The sequence below is a fragment of the Oryctolagus cuniculus genome, chromosome 14, assembly GCF_051225735.1.
Source record: "Oryctolagus cuniculus isolate XC-2025 breed Fujian yellow rabbit chromosome 14, ASM5122573v1, whole genome shotgun sequence".
In the NCBI taxonomy this organism is placed as follows: Eukaryota; Metazoa; Chordata; class Mammalia; order Lagomorpha; family Leporidae; genus Oryctolagus; species Oryctolagus cuniculus.
This window is the reverse complement of record NC_142880.1, coordinates 62,901,962-62,927,187: the sequence shown is the minus strand read 5'-3', so window position 1 is coordinate 62,927,187 and position 25,226 is coordinate 62,901,962. Positions and strand designations below refer to the sequence as shown.

The window sequence follows — 25,226 nt, the reverse complement described above, 5'->3', positions numbered from 1 at the left end:
ACTTCATCTTAGTTGGTAGGGACCCAAGCACTTTTGCCATCACTTGTTGCTTCCCAGGGTACATACTAGCAGAAAGTAAGAACCTAGGTTGCAGTTTTTTGTTTGTTTGTTTTTGTTTTTGTTTGATAGGCAGAGTGGACAGTGGGAGAGAGAGACAGAGAGAAAGGTCTTCCTTTGCCGTTGGTTCGCCCCCCAATGGCCACCGCTGCCGGCGCACCACGCTGATCCGAAGGCAGGAGCCAGGTGCTTCTCCTGGTCTCCCATGCGGGTGCAGGGCCCAAGCACTTGGGCCATCCTCCACTGCACTCCTGGGCCAGAGCAGGGAGCTGTACAGGAAGAGGAGCGACCAGGAAAGAATCTGGCGCCCTGACCGGGACTAGAACCCAGTGTGCCAGCGCCGCAGGCGGAGGATTAGCCTATTGAGCTGTGGTGCCGGCCACCTAGGTTGTGTTTTAAATGATATTCCAAATCCCTATTTTTAAGGAAGAATATTCATAATATCCATTCTTCTTTCCTGTGAATTGTGTGTTTATTTAAAAAAAAAAACACTTTTTTCTATTTATTTATTTGAAAGGCAGAGTTAGAGAGATGCAGAGACAGAAAGAAAGGTCTTTCACCTGCTGGTTCACTCCCCAGATGGCCGCAATGGCCAGAATCTGTGCCGATCTGAAGCCAGAAGCCAAGAGCTTTTTCCAGGTTTCTGGCACAGGTGAAGGGGCCCAAGGATTTGTGCCATCCTTTATGGCTTTCCCAGGCCATAGCAGGGAATGGGATCTGAGTGGAGCAGCCACGACTCAAACCAGTGCCCACATGTATGCCAACAATGCAGGCATTGGCTTCACCCACTACGCCACAGTGCCAGCCCCTCCAAACCACTTTTTATGGCTCCTTTTAATGAAATTTCAAATCTCTGAGGTTGGCATATCTCTAGCAATTAATAAAATTAAAGTATCCTCAAAAATTTTTTATTTGACATAATGTGTATAGTATATAAACATGTTTAAGTAAGAAGGATTTTTTATTTATAGGTTTATGATTTGGGCCATGATGGACAAGGAATGAGCAGAGTTGCCTCAGTTTCACAGAATGCTATTGTCTCTGCTGCCGGAAACATTGCTAGGTAAATATGGCAGTTGATTATAAGACATTTCATTTGTAGGTATAATTATACTCTTTGTGTATAGCATGCTAAAATTATTCCCTCTTCAAAATATATCTAGAAGGTAAAAACATTGAAAATGATAATAATTTAGGTTTTGTTTGAAACAGGTGTGAAAGGCAGCTTGTATGTTTTACCTGGAACTTTAAGTTTAGTTGATCTGTTTCAGGGATCCTGACTAAGATGCGATGAGTCTGAAAACACTGCATCTCTTTTTAACTATTCATCCTTTTGTTTTTTGAAGATTGACTTATTTGAAAGGCAGAATTACAGAGAGGCAGAGATAGGTCATCCCTCCGCTGGCTTACTCCTCAAATGCTTACAATGGCCAGAGTTGGGCCAGTCTGGAGCCAGGAGCCTGTAACTTCTGGGTCTCTCATGTGGGTGCAGAGGCCAAGGACTTGGGCCATCTTCCGCTGGTTTCCCAGGCACATTTGCAGATGAGCTGGATGAAAGTGGAGCAGGACCCGAACCAACACCCAGAGGGGATATTGGCACTGTAGGCAATATCTACCCACTCTGCCACAGCACCAGCCCTAACTACCCACCCTTTTAATGGGCCTACGTGGTACAGTTTGATTTGTTTTATTATTTACACGAATGAAAAATGTAATATATCATGATTGTAGTGTCTTCTTTTTATAGATAAAGAAACTAAACTAAGAGGTGTTCTGATTTGTCTGATTTCTAACTGCTGAAACCCAACCTGGAAGCCAAGTCTTTAAACACTTGACCCTGCTTCTTGCATGTATACCAACTGCCTTGTCCAGCTACAGACTTTGTTTCCTTATAGTAAAGGCCTCAGATTTTCAGCTTTTGTTGTCTGTGTGCTGCAATCAGCTATCTAAAAATCAACATGTTTCCTTTTGCTCTTTAGTGGCAAAATAATTCTGAAGACAAAAAGTAGAAAACAGAGGATTTTGTTTTTTCCCCCAACTTTATCTTGGAAATTTGTTCAAATCCACAGATAAATTGAAAGAAATAATGAAAAAGTCTGATACACCTTTTATCTAATGTCACCATTTGGGGCCAGCGCTGTGGCATAGCGGGTAAAGCTACCACCTGCAATTCTAGCATCCATATGGGCACTGATTTCAAGTCTCAGCTGTTCCACTTCCAATCCAGTTCTCTGGGATGGAAAACAGTAGATGATGGCCCAAGTGCTTGGGCCTCTGTACCCATGTGGGAGGCCCAGAAGAATTTCCTGGCTCCTGGCTCTAAATCGGCCCATTGTGGCCATTTGGGGAGTGAACCAGCAGATGGAAGATCTCTCTCTGTGTCTCTCTGCCTCTCTGTAACTCCACCTTTCAAATAAATAATCTTTAAAAAAAAAAAAAATAAAGTTACCATTTGTTAAGATTTTAAAGTTTTATTTTGTTTATTTGAAAGGCAGAGTTAGAGAGAGAGATACAGAGATAAAGGTCTTCCATCCTCTGGTTTGCTCCCCTAATGGCCACAATGACTGGGGGCAAACCAGTCAGGAGCCACGAGCCAGGAGCTTCTTTTGGGTCTCCCACGTGGGTGCAGAGGCCATCTTCCATTGCTTTCCCACAGACATTAGCAGGGAGCTGGATCGAAAGTGGAGCAGCTGGTACTTGAACCAGTGCTGATATAGGAGGCTGACACCGCCGGCATGGGCTATAAGTTACTTCACAGCGCCAGCCCCCGCTTTGACCTCTTAAGTCTCTTATGTAAGCACGGTAGAAAATTAACAGTAAGTCTGTAACATTGCCTAGTAATGATCACACCATATAAAAATTTCCCAGTATTCCCCCAAATCTTCTATGGCTGTTTTTCCATTTTTCTCCAGTTAACAGAGCTTAAGTATGCCATCAGTCTAGTTTCTGCTATAGAACAGCCTCCTCACCAGCTTTACTTTTTATAATGTTGACATTTGGGAGAGAGAGGCAAAAGAATTATTTATAGCTTGTCCCAGTTTTTTTAAAAGGATTTTTTTTATTTATTTGAAAGACAGAGTGACACAGAGGGAGAAACATGTAAGAGAGATCTTCCATCCACTCATTAATTCCCCAAAATCCTACAACAGTCAGGATTGGGCCAGGCTAAAGTCAGGGGCCAGGAACTTTATCCACGTTTCCCATGTGGGTGGCAGGAACTCAAGTACTTGGGGTGCCCCTCAGGGGCATTAGCAGGAAACTATATTGAAAACTGAATATCTGGGAATCAACCTTGCTTTACACTGTGGAATGTAGGCATTCAAAACGGTAGCTTAACCTGCTGTGCCACAACATCTGCCCCATCCCAATTTCTGAATTTCTCTTTTTCTTTATTATAGATTCTCAGTAATATTTTCTTAAAACCAGTATTAAGATGATGGAAGCTTCTTAGTGCATTGTGTCAAAAAGCACATAGTATCAGTTTTCCCGCTTTTTTGTTTGTTTGTTTGTTTGGCAGTCACAGTGGACAGTGAGAGAGAGAGAGACAGAGAGAAAGGTCTTCCTTTGCCGTTGGTTTACCCTCTAATGGCTGCTGCGGCCGGTGGGCTGTAGCCGGCGCACCGTACTGATCCGAAGGCAGGAGCCAGGTACTTATCCTGGTCTCCCATGGGGTGCAGGGCCCAAGCACTTGGGCCATCCTCCACTGCACTCCTGGGCCACAGCAGAGAGCTGGCCTGGAAGAGGGGCAACAAGGACAGAATCCGGCGCCCCAACCAGGATTAGAACCCGGTGTGCCGGCACTGCAGGCAGAGGATTAGCCTATTGAGCCGTGGCGCCAGCCCAGTTTTCCCACTTTTGAACGCTTGGTTAAGGTGGTGGTCACCAAATCTCTCCCATTTAAGGATCCATTTTCCCCCTTTTTAATTAGTAACGATCTTTTTTTTTTTTTTAAAGATTTATTTATTTATTTGAAAGTCAGAGTTGCACAGAGAGAGAGAGAGAGATCTTCCATTTCCCTGGTTCACTCCCCAGTTGGCCGCAGCTGCACTCATCCGAAGCCAGGAGCTTCTTCCGGGTCTCCCACGTAGACACAGGGGTCCAAAGACTTGGGCCATCTTCAACTGCTTTCCCAGGCCACAGCAGAGAGCTGGATTGGAAGTGGAACAGCCGAGTCTCAAACCGGCACCAGGGCGTTAACCCGCTGCGCCACAGCGCCGGCCCCAGTAACGATCTTTACAATGATTATTTGGTACTCTGAGAACATTTGTTTACCACCCACCATTTGCCTAATACTTTTAGTCTTTTAAGATAACTTTTGTTCAATAATGAAGTTAATCTTAAAAATATTAATGCAAACTACACATTCAGGGAGTTTGTACCAGCTCTTGCTGATGTTCTATTACCTTCCTAAAAGGTTAGTCTTAAATTATTTTAGCTCATTTAGACATGTAAAAATCTTGATGGAAAGTATTTCTCATAATTTAGAAGACACATCTTTAAAATACAGTTTAGTTTTTTTCCTTTCTTTTAGGACCATTGATCGTTCTGTTTTTAAGCCAATTGTTCAAATAGCAGTGATTGAAAATTCTGAATCACTGGACTGTCAGTTACTGGCTGTCACTCATGCAGGTATGTTTTCTCCATATCAGTATATCTACTGTTGTCTTTTTGGAATCCTTAGATTTGGAAATTTATGGTTGGAAATGTTTTTACTTCCATAATAGCTATCAAGCCATATTAATAATTCATAAAATTAAGCCTTTTGAAGATAGGAAGATTTGTGTCCTCCGTTTCCTGATTTTATAGCATGAAAGGTAGAGTGCCTCAGATTTAATGACCGAGCCCGAACTGGAGCAGTCTCCTTTGATTTGTTCCATGTTCCTCTGAAAATGTGTTGTTTCAACTCTAATTCCAAGTAACACCTTTCTTTTCTTTTTTTTAATTAATTAATTAATTTATTTGAAAGTCGGAGTTACAGAGGAGAGGCAGAAAGAAAGAGAGGTCTTCCATCTAATGGTTCATTCCCTAGTTGGCTACAACGGCCAGAACTGCGATGATCCGGAGCCAGGAGCTTCTTCTGGGTCTCCCACATGGATGCAGGGGCCCAAGGACTTGGGCCATCTTTCACTGCTGTCCCAGGCCATAGCAGAGAGTGAGATCGGAAGTGGAGCAGCCGGGTCTCGAACCGGCGCCCGTATGGGTTGCTGGAGCTTCAGACCAGGGCGTTAACCCAGTGCACCACAGCACCAGCCCCCATTTTCTTAGAATTGTTTCTCAGCTGGTACTTTAGATGACAATTTAAGATCAGTTAGGAAAGTGGTATATGGTTTTAACAGAGTTCTGAGTTTCTATATAGCATTGCTTTAATACATATGTACCTCAGATGCTTTGTTTTCTGTTACTGATAAATAATTTTACCCCATCGTCAGGTGTTCGATTATATTTTAGCACTTGTCCGTTCAGACAGCCGTTAGCACGTCCTAACACACTGACACTAGTTCACGTCCGCTTACCTCCTGGATTCTCAGCATCTTCGACAGTGGAAAAGCCCTCCAAAGTACATAAAGCCCTTTATAGCAAAGGTAAGTTAAGAAATTCTATCAGATTTTAGGAAGTTAAGAAATATTATCAGATTTTAGGTGAGATTCTTAAATTTTCTAAAATTTTAAGGCATTTTGAGGCATTTAAAAATAATTAATAAACAAATGTTCTAATAAAGTTGGAAATTTTTGATTTTTATCCAGTGTTCTTTTTCTATACTAACATATTTTGAGTATTTTTCAATTGGTGTGTATATTAAAACCCCATTTTTAAATACAACTATTTAATTATGATTTAATTTTAGCTTGTTATTAGCTTTGTTTTTGAACGCTCTTGTTAAATTCAGTATTATACAGCTTATAATACATGGCTTTGTGAACTCATCCTTTAAAATAGAAAAACTCAATGACTTTTCTTCATTTGATCTTAGCCAAAAGGCCAAAAAACAATCAGACTTTTTCTAATACTATGTCAGTGTCTATGGATGTGTAGAATTCTGCATGCAACAGTGAAAAATTGTGATGACAGACTTTTCCGGATTCATAATTAAGGTTTTTTTTTTTAATATTTTAAATACTTGCTTATTTGAAAAGCCAAGTTATAGAGACAGAGATTTTTTTTCTGTTTGTTTACTCTCCAAGTATCCACAATTGGTGGGGCTGGGCTAGACTGAAACTAGGAGCCAGGAGTTTTTTCCAGGTCTCTAATGTGGATGCAGGGACCCAAGCTCTTGGGCCATCTTTCACTGCTTTCTCCTGGTGCATTAGCAGGGAGCTGGATTGGAAGTAGGGTAGCCAGGACTTGAACTGGCACCCATATGGGATGCCAGTTCTTCAGGTAGCTTAACCTGCTATGCCACAATGCCTGAGCTTGACAGTGACAGGAGTCCAAGTACATGGGCCATCTTCTGCTGCCTGTGCGGGTGCTATAATAGGAAGCTGGATTGCAGGTGCAGTGGTTGGGACTCCAGACTCCCATATGGGCTGCTGGTATAGCAAGCCTCAGCTTAACTCACTGTGCTACAAGTCCAGCCTGAGGCCTTTAATCCGTTTTGAATAAATTTTTATAAGTCTTACGAGATGGGGGTTTGGTTTTATTATTTACCTGTGGATATCCACTTTCTGAGCATCATTTGTTGAAAAAAGTATTTTTTCCCCATTGTATTTGTTTGGCACCGTTTTCTCAAATGAATTGACCATTAACTGTGTGAGTTCTGTCTAGAATCTCAATTCTTTTTCTTGCACTACCATGATGAGTCTTCAGAAGATTTCATAGGAAATATATATTACGAAAAACAATGCATTTATTTCTAGATTTTTTTATACCTAAATATTTGTTAATTTCAATTTTAAAAAACTTTCTGAAGTACCCTTACATGTCCTCATGCCAGTAACATGCAGTCTTGATTACTATTGCTTTGTATAAGTTTTGAAATTGTTTTAAGATTACTTGGCTATTCTGAATCTTGCATTTCCATATGAATTTTAGGATCTACTTGTCAATTTCTGTAAAAAAGGCAGTTGGGATTTTTAGAATTTAATTTTTTTGATCACTTTAGAAATTATAGCCATCTTAACTATGTTAAGTCACAGTTGTCTTTTTATTTAGGTCTCCTTTAATTTCTTTCAGTGATGTGTATACACTGTACAGTCTTGCTTCTTTGTTAGATTATTCCTAAGTATTTTTATTCTTTTGGATACTATTCATTTATTTGATACTATAACAAAAAAAAAGTCAGTTTGAAAACTAGAAATGTATTCAGGACAAAATACTGTGGTTTTTAATTGTGTTTTCATACAATATATTGCATTTTTCAAACTCTAAGATGCTAAAAGTGAATAAACATCTTTTGCTGCTTTGATGTAAACTCAACTTTTCGTAGTCCAATTGTATGCTTTATTAATTAATTATGCTCTCAGCTAAAACCATCTAGAGGGTCATTACTGGTACCACTAAAGTCAGAGAGGGCATATTAGGCTGGAGGAGCTGCAATTGATCGTGTGACAGTAAATTTCTAAATCAGACTGTATTACCTAGTTTTTGCTGAGACTGATTCTTTGGTACTTTTTCTCTGTTATTCCACTAGTATCTTCATCATTTTTATTTTTTCTGTGTTTTAATTATTACTGTACTTATACTCTATTTCATTGAATATTTAATATCCATTGATTGTAAGTCACAGTATTTTTTATTTACTAAATTAATTTTTATTATGTTGGTAAGTAAATTGATGAACGTATTGATTGTAAAATATATCCTAATTTAAGAAATTTGAATTGGTAAAAAATGAGGGGGGTTCCTTCTGAAAGAAATATAGAATCAGCTCAAGAATACTTAATGACTCTGCTCTACCCTTGTTTACATGTTCTTTGAGAGAATTTAATTTTGCTTATAAGTTTGTTAAAAAGATTGATGAGCATAAATTTATTAAGACTAATATTATTAATGCTATTAAGGATGCATATTATTTGACACTGTTTAATAAAATTGTATATGTGAAACTTTTAGGTATTCTACTAATGGCAGCTTCAGAAAATGAGGATAATGACATTTTATGGTGTGTCAATCATGATACATTTCCATTCCAAAAGCCAATGATGGAAACCCAGGTACGTTATCCTGAGAGTTCTAATCTTTCATATAATGTTAAGTAAAGACTAATAGCATAAGGAGCTTTATATTTTAATTACTACTGTCTGCTTTTGTATTAGCTTTTTTATCACTACGCTGAAATACATGAGGAAACTATCTTTGTAAAAAGCAGAGGTTTATTTAGCTCATAGTTTTGGAGGTTCATGTCCAGACAGGGCAGCTCCATTGGTGTGGGCTATGATGAGGGCAACAGTGTTGGAGTAAGGAGCGCAGACGTAGAAAGAACCAAATGGCAAGCGAGGAAGCAGAGATGGAGGCTGGCGATGCTCAGCGTTTATAAACAACCCTTTCACAAGGACTACCTTCCAAGGCCACACCCCTAGTGTTCTAAGGACCTCCCAGTAGGTCTACCTTTCAGTCATCATAATTCCACCATTAATGGCACTAAGCCATTAATTTATGAGTTTGTAGTTTAAAGTCTTCTATGTGTTTGGGAGCCAAATCATTTCCATATCATCGCAATTTATATTATTTGGCTAAAAATCATACTTTAAAAATATATCCTATTTGTTTTCACTCTGTCAGATTAGCAGTTATTATGGTCATCATTTAAAACATCTTTAAAGAAAATATTGGACCTTTTTTTAAATGTCTTTAATAATATACATGAAAATACATGTGTGTTTTCTGAAATGATCACTATCCTATTTAAATATATAACCATCCCGTTTTAGTTATAACTTAGAATTAGTCTGTAATTTTACCTATATATATAAATTTCTTTTGTACATTGTAACAATTTACAGTTTAAATGGTACATTGAACCCTACCTGAGAGAATTACTAACATTTTTCGTGTTTTATCTTTCTTCTTGATACACAGACACACAGTTTTGTTTTAAAAGCAAATATGAGTACCACCATATACCCCATGAAGTCAGTGTAGTTATCCTGGGAGAGGGGCAAGGCTGCCATGAACACACCCATGGGATCCACTTGGGCCTCCCAGTCCTACTCCCAAACCCACCAGGAGCTTGGGGGGAAGGCCTCACTCTGCTTCCTTTTGGTGTCCTGCTCACCTCTGACTTCTAGGTATCCCTGCAAAGTCCCCAGAGGCTGGAGATCAAACCAGATATACCACCCCCCACTGGAGTGTGAATGTTGGGTGCTCTATTTTGGTTTCAGCTGTCACTGACTGCTTTCTAATTATTCTCAAACTTGAGCCCTTCTAATGAAATGCATAGAAAAAGTTGTGCAGGAAAACCCAACTTCTAGGGTTGGAGTTGAGAGTGTGGTTTGAATGAGCTTCAGCAAATTTATGACTTGCTTCATGGAATTGGCATAATAGATAGGTAAGGAAATAAAGGGATTTTTTTGTTCGTTTTTTGATTTAAAGATTTATTTATTTATTTATTTGAAAGGCATAGTTAGAGAGAGAAGCTCTTCCATCCTCTGGTCCATTTCCCAAATAGCTGCAAAAGCTGGGGCTGGGCCAGTCCAAATCCAGGAGCCAGGAGCCATGAGCTTCATTTAGGTCTCCCACATGGGTGGCAGGGATCCAAGGACATAGGCCATCTTCTACCGCCTTTCCAGGCACAATAGCAGGGAGCTGGATTGGAAGTGGAGCAACCAGGACTTCAACTGGAGCCCACATAGAATACAGGTGGCAGCTTAACCCACTGTGCCACAATTACTAGCCCCAAGGGGTGCTTCTCTCTTTCCTTTATTCTTTGAACTTTTACTAAATATCTTCCGCTGTGATAGTGAGGATTTAGAACTCAATAAGAATACTGTTGAGAATGCTGCCCTGAGGATATAGGTTTGGTGGGGGTGAGGTTGGGAGATAGGGTAGGAATAGTACCATGGTTTGAACTCTAACTTCACCTCCTCAAAGTTGTGGAGCACAGGATTCAATGTGTTCTTGGCTTTCTAATTCCTCATTTGTAATTCTAATAATAGTACCTACTTTTATGGAGTTGTGGGACTAAATGAATTCCTAAGTATAAAGCACTCAGTAGTGCCTTACAAACAGAAAGCACTTGATAAATCTTAACATTTTTCTTAAAAACTATACGTCATATTATTTCATTTCTGTAATGCTCAAGTTCTCAAAGATACGGACTTTAGTTTAAAAATATAAAGAAACAAACATAGTTTATGAACTTTGATTAAGTCCTAGGTTCCAAAAACAGCTTTAAAGACACTGGGGACAACAGAGGAAATTTTATGTTAACTAAACATTCCTTTATATTAGGGAATTATTACTTTTTTTTTTTTTTGACAGGGAGAGTGGATAGTGAGAGAGAGAGACAGAGAGAAAGGTCTTCCTTTTGCCATTGGTTCACCCTACAATGGCCGCCACGGCCGGCGCACTGCGCTGATCCGAAGCCAGGAGCCAGGTGTTTCTCCTGGTCTCCCTGGGGTGCAGGGCCCAAGCACTTGGGCCATCCTCCACTGCCTTCCCGGGCCACAGCAGAGAGCTGGCCTGAAAGAGGGACAACCGGGAAAGAATCCGGCTCCCTGACCAGGACTAGAACCCGGTGTGCCGGCGCCACTAGGTGGAGGATTAGCCTATTGAGCCACGGCGCCGGCCGGAATTATTACATTGTTAAGTGTTATAATGATACTGCATAAGAATATAAAACATATATAAGAATAATGCATACTATATTCTAAATCTATTGGGATATTTGAAATTATATAATGAAGTTTTCTTTTTAATATTTATTTATTCATTTGAACGGCAGAGTTACAGAGGAGCAGGGGCAGAGAGAAGAGTCTTCCATCTGCTGTTTGACTCCCCAAATGGCTGCAACAACCAGAGCTGGGCCGATCTGAAGCCAGGAACTTGTGGGTCTCCCACCTTGTGCAGGGGCCCAAGTGCTTGGGCCATCTTCTACTGCTTTCCCAGGCCATAAGCAGATAGCGGAATCAGAAGTGGAGCAGCCAGGACTTGAACCGGCACCCATATGGGATGCTGGCATTGCAGGCTGCGGCTTTAGCTGCTATGCCGAAGCACCGACCCCTGAAGTATTTCAGACTAAAATACTTTTTTAAAACAAATGATGGGGAGCCGGTGCATGCCTTAGAGGGTAAAGCCGCAGCCTGCAGTGTCAGTATCCCATATGGGTGCCGGTTCAAGTCCTGACTGCTCCACTTCTGATTCCGCTATCTGCTTATGGCCTGGGAAAGCAGTAGAAGATGGCCCAAGCACCTGGGCACCTGCACCCTTGTGGGAGACCCAGAAGAAGCTCCTTCCTTCTGGCTTCAGATTGGCCCAGCTCTGGCCATTGAAGCCATTTGGGGAGTGAACCAGCAGATGGAAGACTTTGTCTTTCTCTTTTTCTTTTCTCTTTCTCTATCTCTTTGCCTCTTAGTAACTCTGCCTTTAAAATAAATATGTAAATCCTTTTTTTAAAAAAAGAAATGATAGTAGCTTAGAAAAGAAATATAACTTCACAAGAGAATAAAAGGTTATGTGCCAATAAATATGAATATTAAACCTACAAATATAGATTATTCTTATCTTGGAAATATGGAAGATAACCATTCTTTAGTTGTTGATAGAATAGTAAATAATTTAGTAAATAATGTTTGTATTTATCTTTTAAAAAAATTATGTATTTATTTGAAAGGCAGAGTTACAGAGAGACAGAGAGGTATTCCATCCACTGATTCACTTCCCAGATGGCCCCAATGGATCAAGCTACGTCAATACGGAGCCAGGAGCTTCTTTGACGTCTTTGATGCAGGTGTAGGGGCTCAGGGACTTTGACCATCTTTTACTACGCAAGTGGAGCAGCCAGGACTTGAACCAGCACTCATGTGGGAAGCCAGCACTGCAGGTGGCGGCCTTACCAGCTACTCCACAGTGCTGGCCCCTACATTCATTCTAAGAATAGTTTGCTTTTGTCCTCTACTGTGAGAAGTTTAGTAGTATCAAGTACTTGATTAAAAGAATTGGATACTAGGGGGCTGGTATTATGGCGTAATGGGTAAAGCTACAATCTGCAATGCCAGCATCCCATATGGGTGTCTGTTTGTGTCCCGGCTGCTCCACTTTTGATCCAGTTTCCTGCAAATGCACCTGGGAAAGCAGCGGAAGATGGCCCAAGTACCTGGACCCCTGCACCCAGTTGAGAGACCCAGGAAAAGCTTCTGGTTCCTGGCTTGCCTGGCCCAGCACCAGTTATTGCAGCCATTTGGAGAGTGAGCTGGCAAATGGAAGGTCTCTCTCTCCTTCTCTTTCTGCAACTCTGCCTTTCAAATAAATAAATAGAATCTTCAAAAACAAATTGGATAGTAAAAATTAAATGCATACTTTTGAGAACATTCATACTGATGTATTACTAATATATTGAATCTAGATTTCCTTACAGATTGGGTTTGTATTTTGTGTTCTTTTTATGAAGCTTTTGCTTTGCATAACTTAAATCAGATGGGTAAAATGTTTATTTCTCTTACATAGATGACAACCCGTGTTGATGGTCATTCCTGGGCTCTTTCTGCAATAGATGAATTGAAAGTAGACAAGATAATTACACCGTTAAATAAGGATCATATTCCAATAACTGACTCACCAGTGGTTGTGCAGCAGCACATGTTACCTCCAAAGAAATTTGTTCTCCTCTCAGCACAGGTACGTACATATCTGCTGTAGTGGAAAGAGAAGCAATATTTAATGATTTTTTCAAATATTCTGAAGTAGTCAGTTAATAGAATCATTTTCTTAAGTGGTTAGGAATGTTTCCTTTTAGAATATTCTTAAGGAATAGTTAATAAATGCCAAAAATGCTAAGTGCTACAAAAGGAACTATCTTTTCTTTTTTTTTTTTTTAATATTTATTTATTTATTTGAAAGTCAGAGTTACACAGAGAGAGGAGAGGCAGAGAGAGAGAAAGAGAGAGGTCTTCCATCTGCTGGTTCACTCTTCAAATGGCCACAATGGCCAGAGCTGTGCCGATCCGAAGCCAGGAGCCAGGAGCTTCTTCTGGGTCTCCCATGCAGGTGCAGGGGCCCAAGAACTTGAGCTGTCTTTTGCTACTTTCCCAGGCCATAGTAGAGAGCTGAATTGGAAGTGAAGCAGCCGGGTCTCAAACTGGCGCCCATATGGGATGCCAGCCCTTCAGGCAAGGGTGTTAACCCACTGCACCACAGCGCCAGCCCCAGGAACATTCTTCGCTAAAGTAGCATTTTTTTTTTTTTTAATTTTTTTTATTATTATTTTTGACAGGCAGAGTGGACAGTGAAAGAGAGAGACAGAGAGAAAGGTCTTCCTTTGCTGTTGGTTCACCCTCCAATGGCTGCCGCGGAAGGCGCACTGCGGCCAGCGCACCGTGCTGATCCGATGGCAGGAGCCAGGTACTTATCCTGGTCTCCCATGGGGTGCAGGGCCCAAGCACTTGGGCCATCCTCCACTGCACTCCCTGGCCACAGCAGAGAGCTGGCCTGGAAGAGGGGCAACCGGGAAAGAATCCGGCACCCCTACCGGGGCTAGAACCCCGTGTGCCAGCGCCGCAAGGCGGAGGATTAGCCTAGTGAGCCGCGGTGCCGGCTTAAAGTAGCATTTCTGACATTTGTGTTTCACAGCATTAAGTGGACTAAAAGGTGATTTTTATTTCTAACAACAACCAAGTATTTCTTATAACTCTTTTTGCTTTTAAAAAATTTTAGTATTTTATACTTTTTTAATAGTAATGCTTTAAAGAAATTCAAATGGTATAATAGGCAGTAAAAGCTTCCAGTCCAGGTACTTTTCCTCTAGATGTCCATAATATCAGTATCTGTGAATCCTCCCAAAGATGTGTTATGGATATGCAAGCAAGAGATAGTATGATATTTACACTATTGTATGCTCTGCCTTCTTTTAGAAATAATATGTATGTATGTATGTATTTTAAAAGCAGAGTATTAGAGAAGGAGGGAGCAAGGGATGTCTTCTATCCACTGGTTCACCCCCCTAATAACTGCAGCATTCTGGGCTGGGCCAGGCTGAAGCCAAGAGCCAGGAACTCCATCCAGATCTCTTAGATAACTGGCAGGGACCCAAATACTTGAGCCATCATCCGCTGCCTTCCCAGATACATTAGCAGGAGGCTGGGTCAGAAGCCCAGCAGCCAAGACTCAAACCACAGTTCCAATGTGGGATGCTAATGTCCAAATGTTAGATTAACCCACTGTACCACAATGCTGACCTCGTCCTCTTTGCTTTTTATATTTCAAAAATATATTTTGGAGATCTTTTTATATTAGTTTATGAAGTTTTTTCTCATTCTATTTTACATTTGAAAGATATTCCTTTGTATGCAAATGCCATATTGAATTAGACCTCCCTCTGTTAATGGATTATCTCTTGCAATTTAAAGTACCATCTTGGGGCAGGCATTTGCCGTAGTAGTTAAGATGCTTGTTAAGATACCTGTAGGGGCCAGCATTGTTGTGGAGTAGGTAAAGCTGCTGCCTGTGACACTGGCATCCCATATGTGTGCCTGTTTGTGTCCCAGCTACTCTACTCCCTGCTTTTGCATCTGAGGAAAGCAGTTGGAAGATGGCCCGAGTACTTGGGCCCCTGTCATCTACGTGTGAGACCTAGAAGAAGCTCCTGGCTTCAACCTGGCCCAGCCCTAGCTGTTGTGGACATTTGGGGAGTGAACCAGTGGGTGGAGGACCACTCTTTCTGTCTCCCTCTGTCTGCAACTTTGCCTTTCAAATCAATCAAATCTTTGAAAAAAGAATATCTGTAATTTACATTAAAATGCATTTGTTCTATTCCTAGCTCTGGCCCCTTGTTCTAGATTTTTCACAGTGTCTGGTAGGCAGAGATGATGGCACAAGTAGTTTCCTGTCACCCAAGTGACAGCCTCAGTGATGGCTGTTTTGTAGGCATTTGAGGAGTAAATCAGCAAATGTGGCTCTCATTCTGTTTCTGTTTCTCTGCCTCTTACTTTAAAAAAAGAAGTTTTTTTAATGTTTCCTCACTATGAGATTTATGAAAAGATTTATTCTTAACTAAAAATTAAGAATTTATTAAGAATTATTAAGTTAATTCTTAATTAAGAGTTAAATTCATAATTTCTTCTGTTGTAATTTAATTTGTTCTTTAAATCTTTGATCTGCTTGGAATTTATCCTGTTATAAGGTATAGATATGGATCCAACTTTATTTTTTTCTAAATGTGCATAGTACAAGTATGCTATGTTAATAATCTAACTCTAATCCAGCGGTTTGAGGGGTAACTTTGGGGAAAGGGCACAATGTTTTCTTCTCTTTTTTAAAAAAATATTTTGTTTATTAAATAAATAAATCTTTTAAAAAAAGATTTTATTTATTTATTTGAGAGGTAGAGTTATAGTCAGAGAGAGGGAGAGACAGAGAAAGGTCTTCCATCTGCTGATTCACTCCCCACATGGCTGCAGTGGCCGTAGCAGAGCCAGTAAAAAGCTAGGAGTTTCTTCTGGGTCTCCCACGCTGGTGCAGAGGCCCAAGCACTTGGACCATCTTCTGCTGCTTTCCCAGGCCATAGAAGAGAGCTGGATTGTTAGAGGAGCAGCCAGGACACGAACCAGCGCCCATGTGAGATGTCAACACCTCAAGCAGAGGCTTAGCCTACTGCATCAGAGTGCCAACCTACAATGTTTTCTTATAAAATCTTCTCTATGAATATGTAAGTTAGTGTAGGTTTCCAGTTGAAATATAGATGTTCTTTTTGACTAATTAGTTTATATTCTTTATTTTTGTTGTTGTTGTTTATTTTGTTAAATGAGATAGCAGAGAAAGTTGCTACTAGCCAAGCTTGGAAAATCTATTACTTGTTTTCTTTGTTTTTATAATTTCTTAGGGGAGTCTCATGTTTCACAAACTTAGACCTGTAGATCAACTGAGGCATTTACTTGTGAGTAACGTGGGTGGAGATGGAGAAGAAATTGAAAGATTCTTTAAATTACATCAGGTAATTATACTTTCTTAATGTGATATTTTAAATAATGAAACAGTGGAAATGGTAGTTAAACTTAATGTAAGTTGAGACTAAAATATTGTAATAAACAGGTGATTTTATCAGTCTTTATGTCTACATGACTCTGTATTCTGACATTTCGAGCGAGGTTAATGTTATAAACTTAAACTGTCAGAGTTTTATTCTCTGTTGTTGATAAATTCTTTTTACAGTATGCTGATAGTCTTGTATTCAAGTTTTGTGATAAATGCATTTTTATTAAAAGCACAAGACCTTTCCAGCTAAGCCTTTTGTGCTTACTGATCTGAGAAATGATTTTGAGATAATAGTTGGAGACATTTAGTGTTTCAAAGCTATAACTAAAAATTATGAGGCAATACTGTGAATATTTATTGTAAAAGAATGAATTTCAGATCTAAGTTAAATACACAGACTCTAGATTGAAACCATTTGTGTTAAAAATCCCAGTGCCACTAGGGTAAATTACATACATTGTCTGAGATTCAGAGAATGTTAATGTTACAACAGTATGTGATGTGAGGCTTAATATGCACTCAACTCTAAAAATGGTGCCTGACTCTGACTAATGACAGGTACTCAAAAGATGTTAGCTCTTTCTATGGTTTTCTAAAATGTAGAGAAAAAAATTAGATAGCCAGCAACTAAATCAGAAACTAGATGAGAAGTAAGCATGCTTTACTAGTACTGCTTGTGATGAACTTTAAAATCAGTATTGTTAATTTGTAATAGCAGCTGATTTCAGTCAGCAGCTATTTACTGACCAGCTTCTCATTGCTAGGCACAGACAGAAACACTGGATGCAGCACTAAACAAACCTTCTTTTGCGATATTTGTTAATTTTGGAGGTGATAGTTCTTTTTTCTTTTAACTAGGAAGACCAGGCTTGTGCAACATGCCTTATCCTTGCTTGCTCTACTGCTGCCTGTGACAGAGAAGTATCTGCTTGGGCTACTCGAGCTTTCTTCAGGTGTGTGAGGTTTTCTGTGTACTGCACCATTCTTTTTTTTAAATGGTTGCATTGGGGAGCTGGTGGTGTCATGATGTAGTAGGTAAAGCTTCAATTTGCACTAACTCAAGCTGTTGCAGCCATTGGGGAGTGAACCAGTGGATGAAAGGTGTGTCTGTCTCTCTCTCTCTCTCTCTCTCTCTCCCCTTCTCTCTCTCTCTCTGTAACTCTGCCTTTCAAATAAATAAATAAATTTTCTTTAAAAAATGTTCTTTTAAAAAAATAAATAAATAAGAAATGGATGTCGATGATATTGTGATAGTCGAAGGTCTGGTCCAATAATTGAGGGACTATGTAGGCAAATTGCTCAAATTCATTTTCAAAATGTTGAAGTCTGGAAAGATTATAATGCTAGTAGACATATACACATTATTCTCTCTGTGGTTTCTGATCTTAACTTCTGTGTCTACCTCATTTACTATCTGATCTCTGTTTTTTGCTTCTTCCAACACTAAATCTAGTTTGTATTAGTGTTCCATTAGTATTGAGGGATTCTGAATCATTGTAAGGAAATTTGGTATCCATGAGATTTTAAAGTTTTATTTATTTGAAAGAGTGAGAGAGAGGGAAAATAAGAACTTCCATTCACTGGATCATTCTCCTAAATGCCTGTAACCACCAGGGCTGGACCAGGCCAAAGCCAGGAGCCAGGAACTCCATCCGAGTCTCCCTTGGGTGGCAGGAGGCTAAGCACTGGAGCCATTATCTGCTACCTCCCAGGCTCATTTTCAGGAAGCTGGATTGGAAGAAGAGTAGCCAGGACTCAGACTGGCACTCCATCATGGAATACAGCTTTTCTAAGCAGTGGCTTAACATACAGTTTTTTGTTTGTTTTTTGTTTTGTTTTGTTTTGTTTTTTTGACAGGCAGAGTTAGACAGTGAGAGAGAGAGACAGAGAAAAAGGTTTTCCTTCCGTTGGTTCACCCCCTAAATGGCTGCTGATCCAAAGCCATGAGCCGGGTGCTTCCTCCTGGTCTCCCATGCAGGTGCAAGGCCCAAGCACTTGGGCCATCCTCCACTGCCCTCCCGGGCCACAGCAGAGAGCTGGACTGGAAGAGGAGCAACCAGGACAGAATCCGGTGCACCAACCAGGACTAGAACACAGGGTGCTGGCGCCACAGGTGGAGGATTAGCCTAGAGAGCCGTGGCGCTGGCCAACATACAGTATTAAAAAATTATTTTCTGAAACACCATGTAACCATAATGTAGTATGAAAAATTGCAGTGCCATTCACTCATGAATTTCATGCATTGCAGATCTCTTTTTAGAAGTTACCGGAGTCCTTTATAGTTCGTCCTAGGAGCAATATCAAGTCAACATTTAGTGAATATGTATTTATAATGTGTCTTAATACATATATTTTGCTGTCAGCACTAGACTTTAAAGTCTGTAATGTTTAAAATCTTTATTTGGAAACTGAGCAAGACTAGGAACAATTCCACCTTTTATAATGGACAGTTTTACTGAATAAACACAGCCTCTGTTGTCATACAAACAGGTATGGTGGTGAAGCGCAGATGAGATTTCCAACCTCTCTTCCACCTCCAAGTAATGTTGGTCCCATCTTGGGGTCTCCTGTCTATTCTAGTGAGTATGAAATACTGAAATGAAGTTGCTTCTAATGCAGTTTGAATATTGGAAACTTTTTATATTTCAGTCAGTAAAGCTTTTGATTGTGTTGTAGTTGTTACTACTGTATTATTGGTAAATCTACAGAGTCTGACTTAGAAAATTGATGATTTTATTAACATTGAAACCTTAATGTGTGCTAGCATGCATAATATGTACATAGTAGTATTTATAGAACTCATTTGGTGTTGACTCAAGGTGAGAGAGATGAGTGACTTGATGAAAAGAAACTCCCATATTTTGTTTTCCCAAGTGGGAAGTATTACAGAATGGGGATAAGATGAGTCCCTAATTCCTGACTATTGTGGGTGATAGCACTCCTCACTTTTAGGCTTAAAAAGAGCTTATGAGTTTAATTTTGATTAGACTGAAAAGACTGGAAGGTGATTTTATAAATCTTCATATTCTTGTTCCTTTTCTTAGGTTCTCCTGCTCCTAGTGGTAGTCCTTATCCAAATCCATCCTTTTTAGGAACACCATCTCAAGGTACCTCTTTTTTTTGTTTTGTTTTTGATTGCTAATTCTGATCTTTTTGAAAAGCTAACATTATGTGTCATTATCTGTCATGCTTAGTGTGAAAATTACTAACTTGCCATCTTCCCTTGAAAATAAGTGTCATTTAGTAGAAGTGATATCTGAGCAAGTATTTTCTGGCCCTGATTTCCTTTACCTCAGATCTCTAATAACATACCCAGAAAGCCCCTTTTGTGGGTGCCAGAATTTAATTGGGTGCTAAAATATGTAGTATCAGTTCTGTTTTACCCCCAGCATTAGGAGCAGCGTTTACAAGCTTTCTTCCCTTTTTATTCTGTATTGTCAGCACTTGAAAATATCTGCAGGCACCCACCTAAGTTTCTTATTACCAAGAAGAACATATTAAGTATCATTTTAGTCCATGAGTTTTGTAAGTGGCCCCACCTTTCTGTCCATATGCAACTTGAGTTATAGATAATTTTGAATTTTTAGGGTTATATTTGAATAAATTTTTTTTTCTATGTGTGTGCAAGGTATACAGCCTCCTGCTATGTCAACTCCAGTGTGTGCTGTGGGAACCCCTGCAACTCAGGCCGCCAGTATGAGTTGTATGACTGGACCAGAGATTGTGTACTCTGGAAAGCACAATGGTATCTGCATATACTTTTCTCGAATCATGGGGTAAGTTTTTCATGAAACAATTAACTGTTGCTTACATTGCTCTGCTTTGAGTAGTGAAATATGTTTAAAGTTGGGACAGTTTATTTCCAAAATTTTACTTTAGACTTAGTTCACTTTTCCACTGATGAGATTGTTTTCTGTCATTCAGCCTTTTTATTATCTATCTGCATTCATTGAGGTATTTTATTTGAGAATATTCATGGTCTCAAAATGTATATGTGTACATATTAACATATAGTATTCTTAGCACCACAATTAACTCAAGGACATGTGTCTATAGATCAGCTGGGCAGTTCTGATCTTCTGAGCTCACTTATGCATAGACACTCAGCTCTGAGGTTCAAGAGTGATGTGTTTGTCTTGGCTAGAATCTCACATGTTGGGCAATATTTATTGACTGATCTGGAATCGCCTCAGCTAAGACAGCTTGAGCTGTTTTTCACATGGTCTCCTATCTCCAGCTGGCCAGCCAAGGATAATTCACTTGGTGGTGTCAGGGCTCCATGAAAAACATGTCTTGATGCCAAGGCTCAGAACTGGTCTACCATTCACTTTTCTGCCACATTCACTTGGCCAGAGGGAAGTCTCAGATCCAGCCCAGATTTGGAATGTGGGAAATAGATTTGAGCTCCTTGAAGGAGAGACAAAGGGAATATGTATAGGATAGGACAAAGAATTGTGGCCATTTTTTTCTAACCTGTCTATCATACCTAATTAGCTCTCCTATCTAGTAAATCTGAGGAATATCCTTTCATCACATTTGCTTAAAAATGTGTAACAATGCAGTACCTCTTTTTGTCTTTGATTGATTGATTGATTTGAAAGGCAGAGTGACAGAGGGACAAAGAGACAAAGAGATCTTCCATTCTCTGGCTCACTCCCCAAATGGCTGCAATGGCTATGGCTGGACCAAGCCAAAGCCTGAAGCATAGCACTAGTCCATCCAGATTTCCCACGTGGGTGATAGGGCCCAGGTTCTTAGATCATCCTCCAGTGCTTCCAGCACATCAACAGGGAGCACAATAGCCAAGACTCTAGCCAGTGCTCAGATAGGGGATGCCAGCATTGCAGGTAGGGGCTTATGCCATTGCACCACAACACTAGCCCCAAAAACTTCTTTTTAAATTTACTTGAAAGGGATTCACTACATATGTTAATTGATTTTATGCATTTATAGCACAATCCATTAAAATATTTTTTGTTTCAGAAACATCTGGGATGCTAGCTTAGTTGTGGAGAGAGTATTCAAGAGTGGCAACAGAGAGATCACTGCGGTAAGTGTGTTTATTACTGTGATTTTTATATAACCAGTTGATGGTATCAATAATTTATTAGGTTGATTCACATTTCCCAATGCTACTACAAAGATGCAGTGATTTTTCTTTTATGTACATTTGTGTCCAACAAACTATCTACCCCCTTTTTGTCTGTCGCTTATTAATTATCTGATCATTTGTAAATTTCTTAATATTTTAGAGCCTGATATCTCACTTTAAAATAAGACTGTTGTATCTTACTCATAAGTTTGTTGAAGGATAAATAAAGTCATTGGTCAAAATTTACTACTTAATACTTCGGCTTATACACACAAAAATTTCGTGGACCCAACCCGAATCTCCTTGTATTGGCATATTCTCCAGACTGTTTTAAGAAAACATCTTGTAGAACCTTGTACTGGGGCCAGCACTGTGGTGTAGTGAGTAAAATTGCTACTTGCAGTGCCAGCTCCAGTCCAGCTCCCTGTTAATGCACCTGGGAAAGCAGCAGAGGATGACGCAAGTCCTTGGGACCCTGCCCCTGGATGAAGCTGCTGGCTCCTGCCTTAGGCTTGACACAGCCATGGCCCTTGCGGCCGTTTAAAGAGTGAACTAACAGATGGAAGACATTCTCTCTCTCTCTCTCTCTCTCTCTCTCTCTCTCTGCACCTTTAACTTTCTCTCTCAAATAAATAAATGAATCTTTAAAAAAAAATACTTTATGTTATTACAAATTCAAGTAGTAACTTCCTTTTTTAATCTAGAATACAAATATGATTTATAAAACTGTCTCCCTTTAAAATGAAAAGATACCAAATATTTTTAACTATGATACCCTTTAATTTTTTTATCCTTCCTAATTTTCTCTTTTTAAGAGGTTTTATTTACTCTATGTATGTGAAAGAGAGGAGTTATCTCCCATTCGCTCGTTCACTCTGCAAATGCCCACAAGAACCTGGACTGGGCCAGGTCAAATCCAGGAGCTAGGAATTCAGTTTGGGTCTCTTATGTGAGTGGCAGGGAGCCAGTTACTTGAGCCTTTACCTACTGCCTCCCATTAGCAGGAAACTAATCAGGAGCGGAGTTGGCTCTTAAATCAAGGCACTCTTAGATAGGATGCAGATGGCCCACGGTGCCCATATACTCTTTTTTTTTTCCTGTTTTTTTTTTTAAAGATATATTTATTTGAAAGGCAGAGTTACAGAGAGACAGAGGCAGAGAGAGGTCTTCTATCCACTGGTTCACTTCCCAGATGGTCACATGGCCGGAGCTGCACCAATGGGAAGCTAGGAGCCAGGAGCTTCTTCCAGGTCTCCCACATGGGTGCAGGGGTCCAAGGACTTGGGCCATCTTCTACGGCTTTCCCAGGCCACAGCAGAGAGCTGGATTGAGCAGCTGGGACTCAAGCCAGCACCCATGTGTGATGCCAGTGCTGCAGGCAGAGGCTTAGCCCGCTACACCACAGTGCCAGTCCTGCCCATATACTCTTTTAAAGAATGCATTTCTTTTTTTTTTTTAAGATTTATTTTATATATTTGAAAGAAAAAGTTAATTAGAGAGGTATTCTATCTGCTTGTTCACACCCCAAATGGCCACAGTGACCAGAGCTGAGGTAATCCGAAGCCAGGAGATTCTTCTGGGTCTCCTTACATGGGTGTAGTGGCCCAAGGACTTGGCCTGTCCTCCGCTGCTTTCCCAGGTGCATTACCAGGAAGCTGGATCAGAAGTGGAGCAGCCAAGACTTGAGCCAGCACTCATATGAGATGCCTACACTGCAGACAAGGGCTTTAACGTGCTGCATCACAACTCCAGCTCCAAGAACACACTTGTAGTAAGAGGAAAGTATTTACCTAACACAGTGTGTGATTCCATTTGTATGAGATTCAGGAGCAGAAAAACTCAATCTAGTAGTAAAAGTAAGACGTGACACTTCAGAGATGGGAGGACCACTAACTACAATGGGGCATCAAGAAGCTTCCTTGGGTGTTGGAGTTACTCTGTGTTGTGATCTGGGCTGTGACCATTATCACATGGAAAGCAGTGAAGATGTTGATTTTCTATTTGCATCAGTCTTTTTGAAACATGAGGGGAAGGTTATGTTTCCTTTATTGCCCTTTATTCTAGTTAGCAAGTGAGAATTGATCATAAGAAACAATTATTTAGGGATGGTGCTGTGGTACAGCAGGTTAAAGCTCCAGCCTACAGCACTACAGCACCAGCATCCCATATGGGTGCCAGTTTGAGTCCTGGCTGGCTGCTCCTTTTCCCTTTTTTTTTTTTTTTTTTTTTTTTTGACAGGCAGAGTGGACAGTGAGAGAGAGAGACAGAAAGAAAGGTCTTCCTTTTGCTGTCGGTTCACCCTCCAATGGCCGCCACAGCTGGCGCGCTGCGGCCGGTGCACCGCGCTGATCCGATAGCAGGAGCCAGGTGCTTTTCCTGGTCTCCCATGGGGTGCAGGGGCCATGCTCCACTGCACTCCCTGGCCACAGCAGAGAGCTGGCCTGGAAGAGGGGCAACCGGGACAGAATCCGGCACCCCGACCGGGACTAGAACCTGGTGTGCCGGCGCCGCTAGGCAGAGGATTAGCCTATTGAGCCGTGGCACCGGCCCTGCTCCTTTTCTGATCAAGCTCTCTGTTGTGGCCTGGGAAAGCAGTAGAAGATGGCCCAAGTGCTTGGACCCCTGCACCCGTGTGGGAGACCCAGAAGAGGCTCCTGGCTCTTAGCTTCGGATCAGCTCAGTTCTGGCTGTTACAGTCATTTGGGGAGTGAACCAGTGGAATGGAGGACCTCTCTCTGGATCTACCTCTCTCTGTAATTCTGTCTTTCAAATAAATAAAACAAATCTTTTAAAAAAAGAAAAGCAACAATTGTTTATAAATATAGAATACCTTATATTCAGTTATATTTATAGAGTATCTTCTTTATGTATGTTTTCTCAGTGTTTCTAAATGATCATTCTTACAGATCGAAAGTAGTGTTCCTTGCCAGCTGCTGGAATCAGTGTTGCAGGAATTAAAAGGTTTGCAAGAATTTCTAGACCGAAACTCCCAGTTTGCTGGAGGACCATTAGGAAATCCAAAGTAAGACTAAATAATGTTCATTTATTTGTTTTTTTCATTTACATTGTGTTTTTTTAAAATGTAATTCACGTACCATAAAATTAATCCTTTTAAATTCTAGGTTACTGTGTTTTAGTATATTCACAAGGTTATGCAACCATTACTACTGCAGAACTCCAGAATCTTCATGACAAAGAAACCCTGTGCCCATTAGCACACACTAACCATTTTTCCTCTTCCTGTCCCTGGCAACCACTAAGCTTTTCTCTGTCACTGTAAATCTGTCTGTTCTGTATATTTTGGAAATACACGCTATGTAACCTTTTCTGTCTGGCTTCTTTCCCTTAGCATAATGTTTTCCAGGTTCAAATGTTGTAGCATGAACCACTACTTCCTTTGATTTCTCAGTTCATCAGTTGATTGTTCTTTGGGGTGTTTCAGCTTTCTGGCTATTATGAATAATGCAATTTTGAGTGTTCCTATAAAGGTTTTTTATGGACATATACTTAAGATGGACATTTTAAAATTGTAAAAAAGTACATATTATGGGGCTGGCACTGTGGCATAGCAAGTAAAACCGCTGCCTGCTGGCATCCCATATGAGCACCAGTTCAAATCCTGGCTGTTCCACTTCCAGTCCAGCTGTCTGATATGGCCTGGGAAAGCAGTAAAGGATAGCCCAAGTCCTTGGGCCCTTGCATGCATGTGGGAGTCCCAGAAGAAACTCTTGGCTTCTGGCTTTGGATTGGCACAGCTCCAGCCATTAGGGCCATTTGGGGAGTGAACCAGCAGATGGAAGACCTACCTACCTCTCTCTCTCTCTCTCTCTCTCTCTCTCTCTCTATATATATATATATATATATATCTGTAACTCTGCCTTCAGATAAATAAATAAAAATCTTAAAAAATACATACTACTGGCCAGCGCCATGGCTCACTTGGCTAATCCTCCAC

General features: G+C 40.4%; 1 protein-coding gene across 1 annotated transcript in view; it reads left to right on the top strand.

The window, feature by feature from the left end:
- NUP155 (nucleoporin 155) overlaps nt 1-25,226 on the top strand; it is a 69,899-nt gene that overhangs the window by 13,133 nt on the left and 31,540 nt on the right. Inside the window, exons 9-20 of the mRNA XM_002713980.6 lie at nt 1,029-1,120; nt 4,589-4,686; nt 5,487-5,639; nt 8,107-8,207; nt 12,658-12,828; nt 16,028-16,138; nt 17,038-17,132; nt 18,670-18,758; nt 19,224-19,286; nt 19,808-19,955; nt 21,163-21,229; nt 24,178-24,293. Of these exons, the coding sequence (XP_002714026.1) occupies nt 1,029-1,120; nt 4,589-4,686; nt 5,487-5,639; nt 8,107-8,207; nt 12,658-12,828; nt 16,028-16,138; nt 17,038-17,132; nt 18,670-18,758; nt 19,224-19,286; nt 19,808-19,955; nt 21,163-21,229; nt 24,178-24,293 (1,304 nt within the window). The remainder of the gene's footprint in view (nt 1-1,028; nt 1,121-4,588; nt 4,687-5,486; nt 5,640-8,106; nt 8,208-12,657; nt 12,829-16,027; nt 16,139-17,037; nt 17,133-18,669; nt 18,759-19,223; nt 19,287-19,807; nt 19,956-21,162; nt 21,230-24,177; nt 24,294-25,226) is intronic.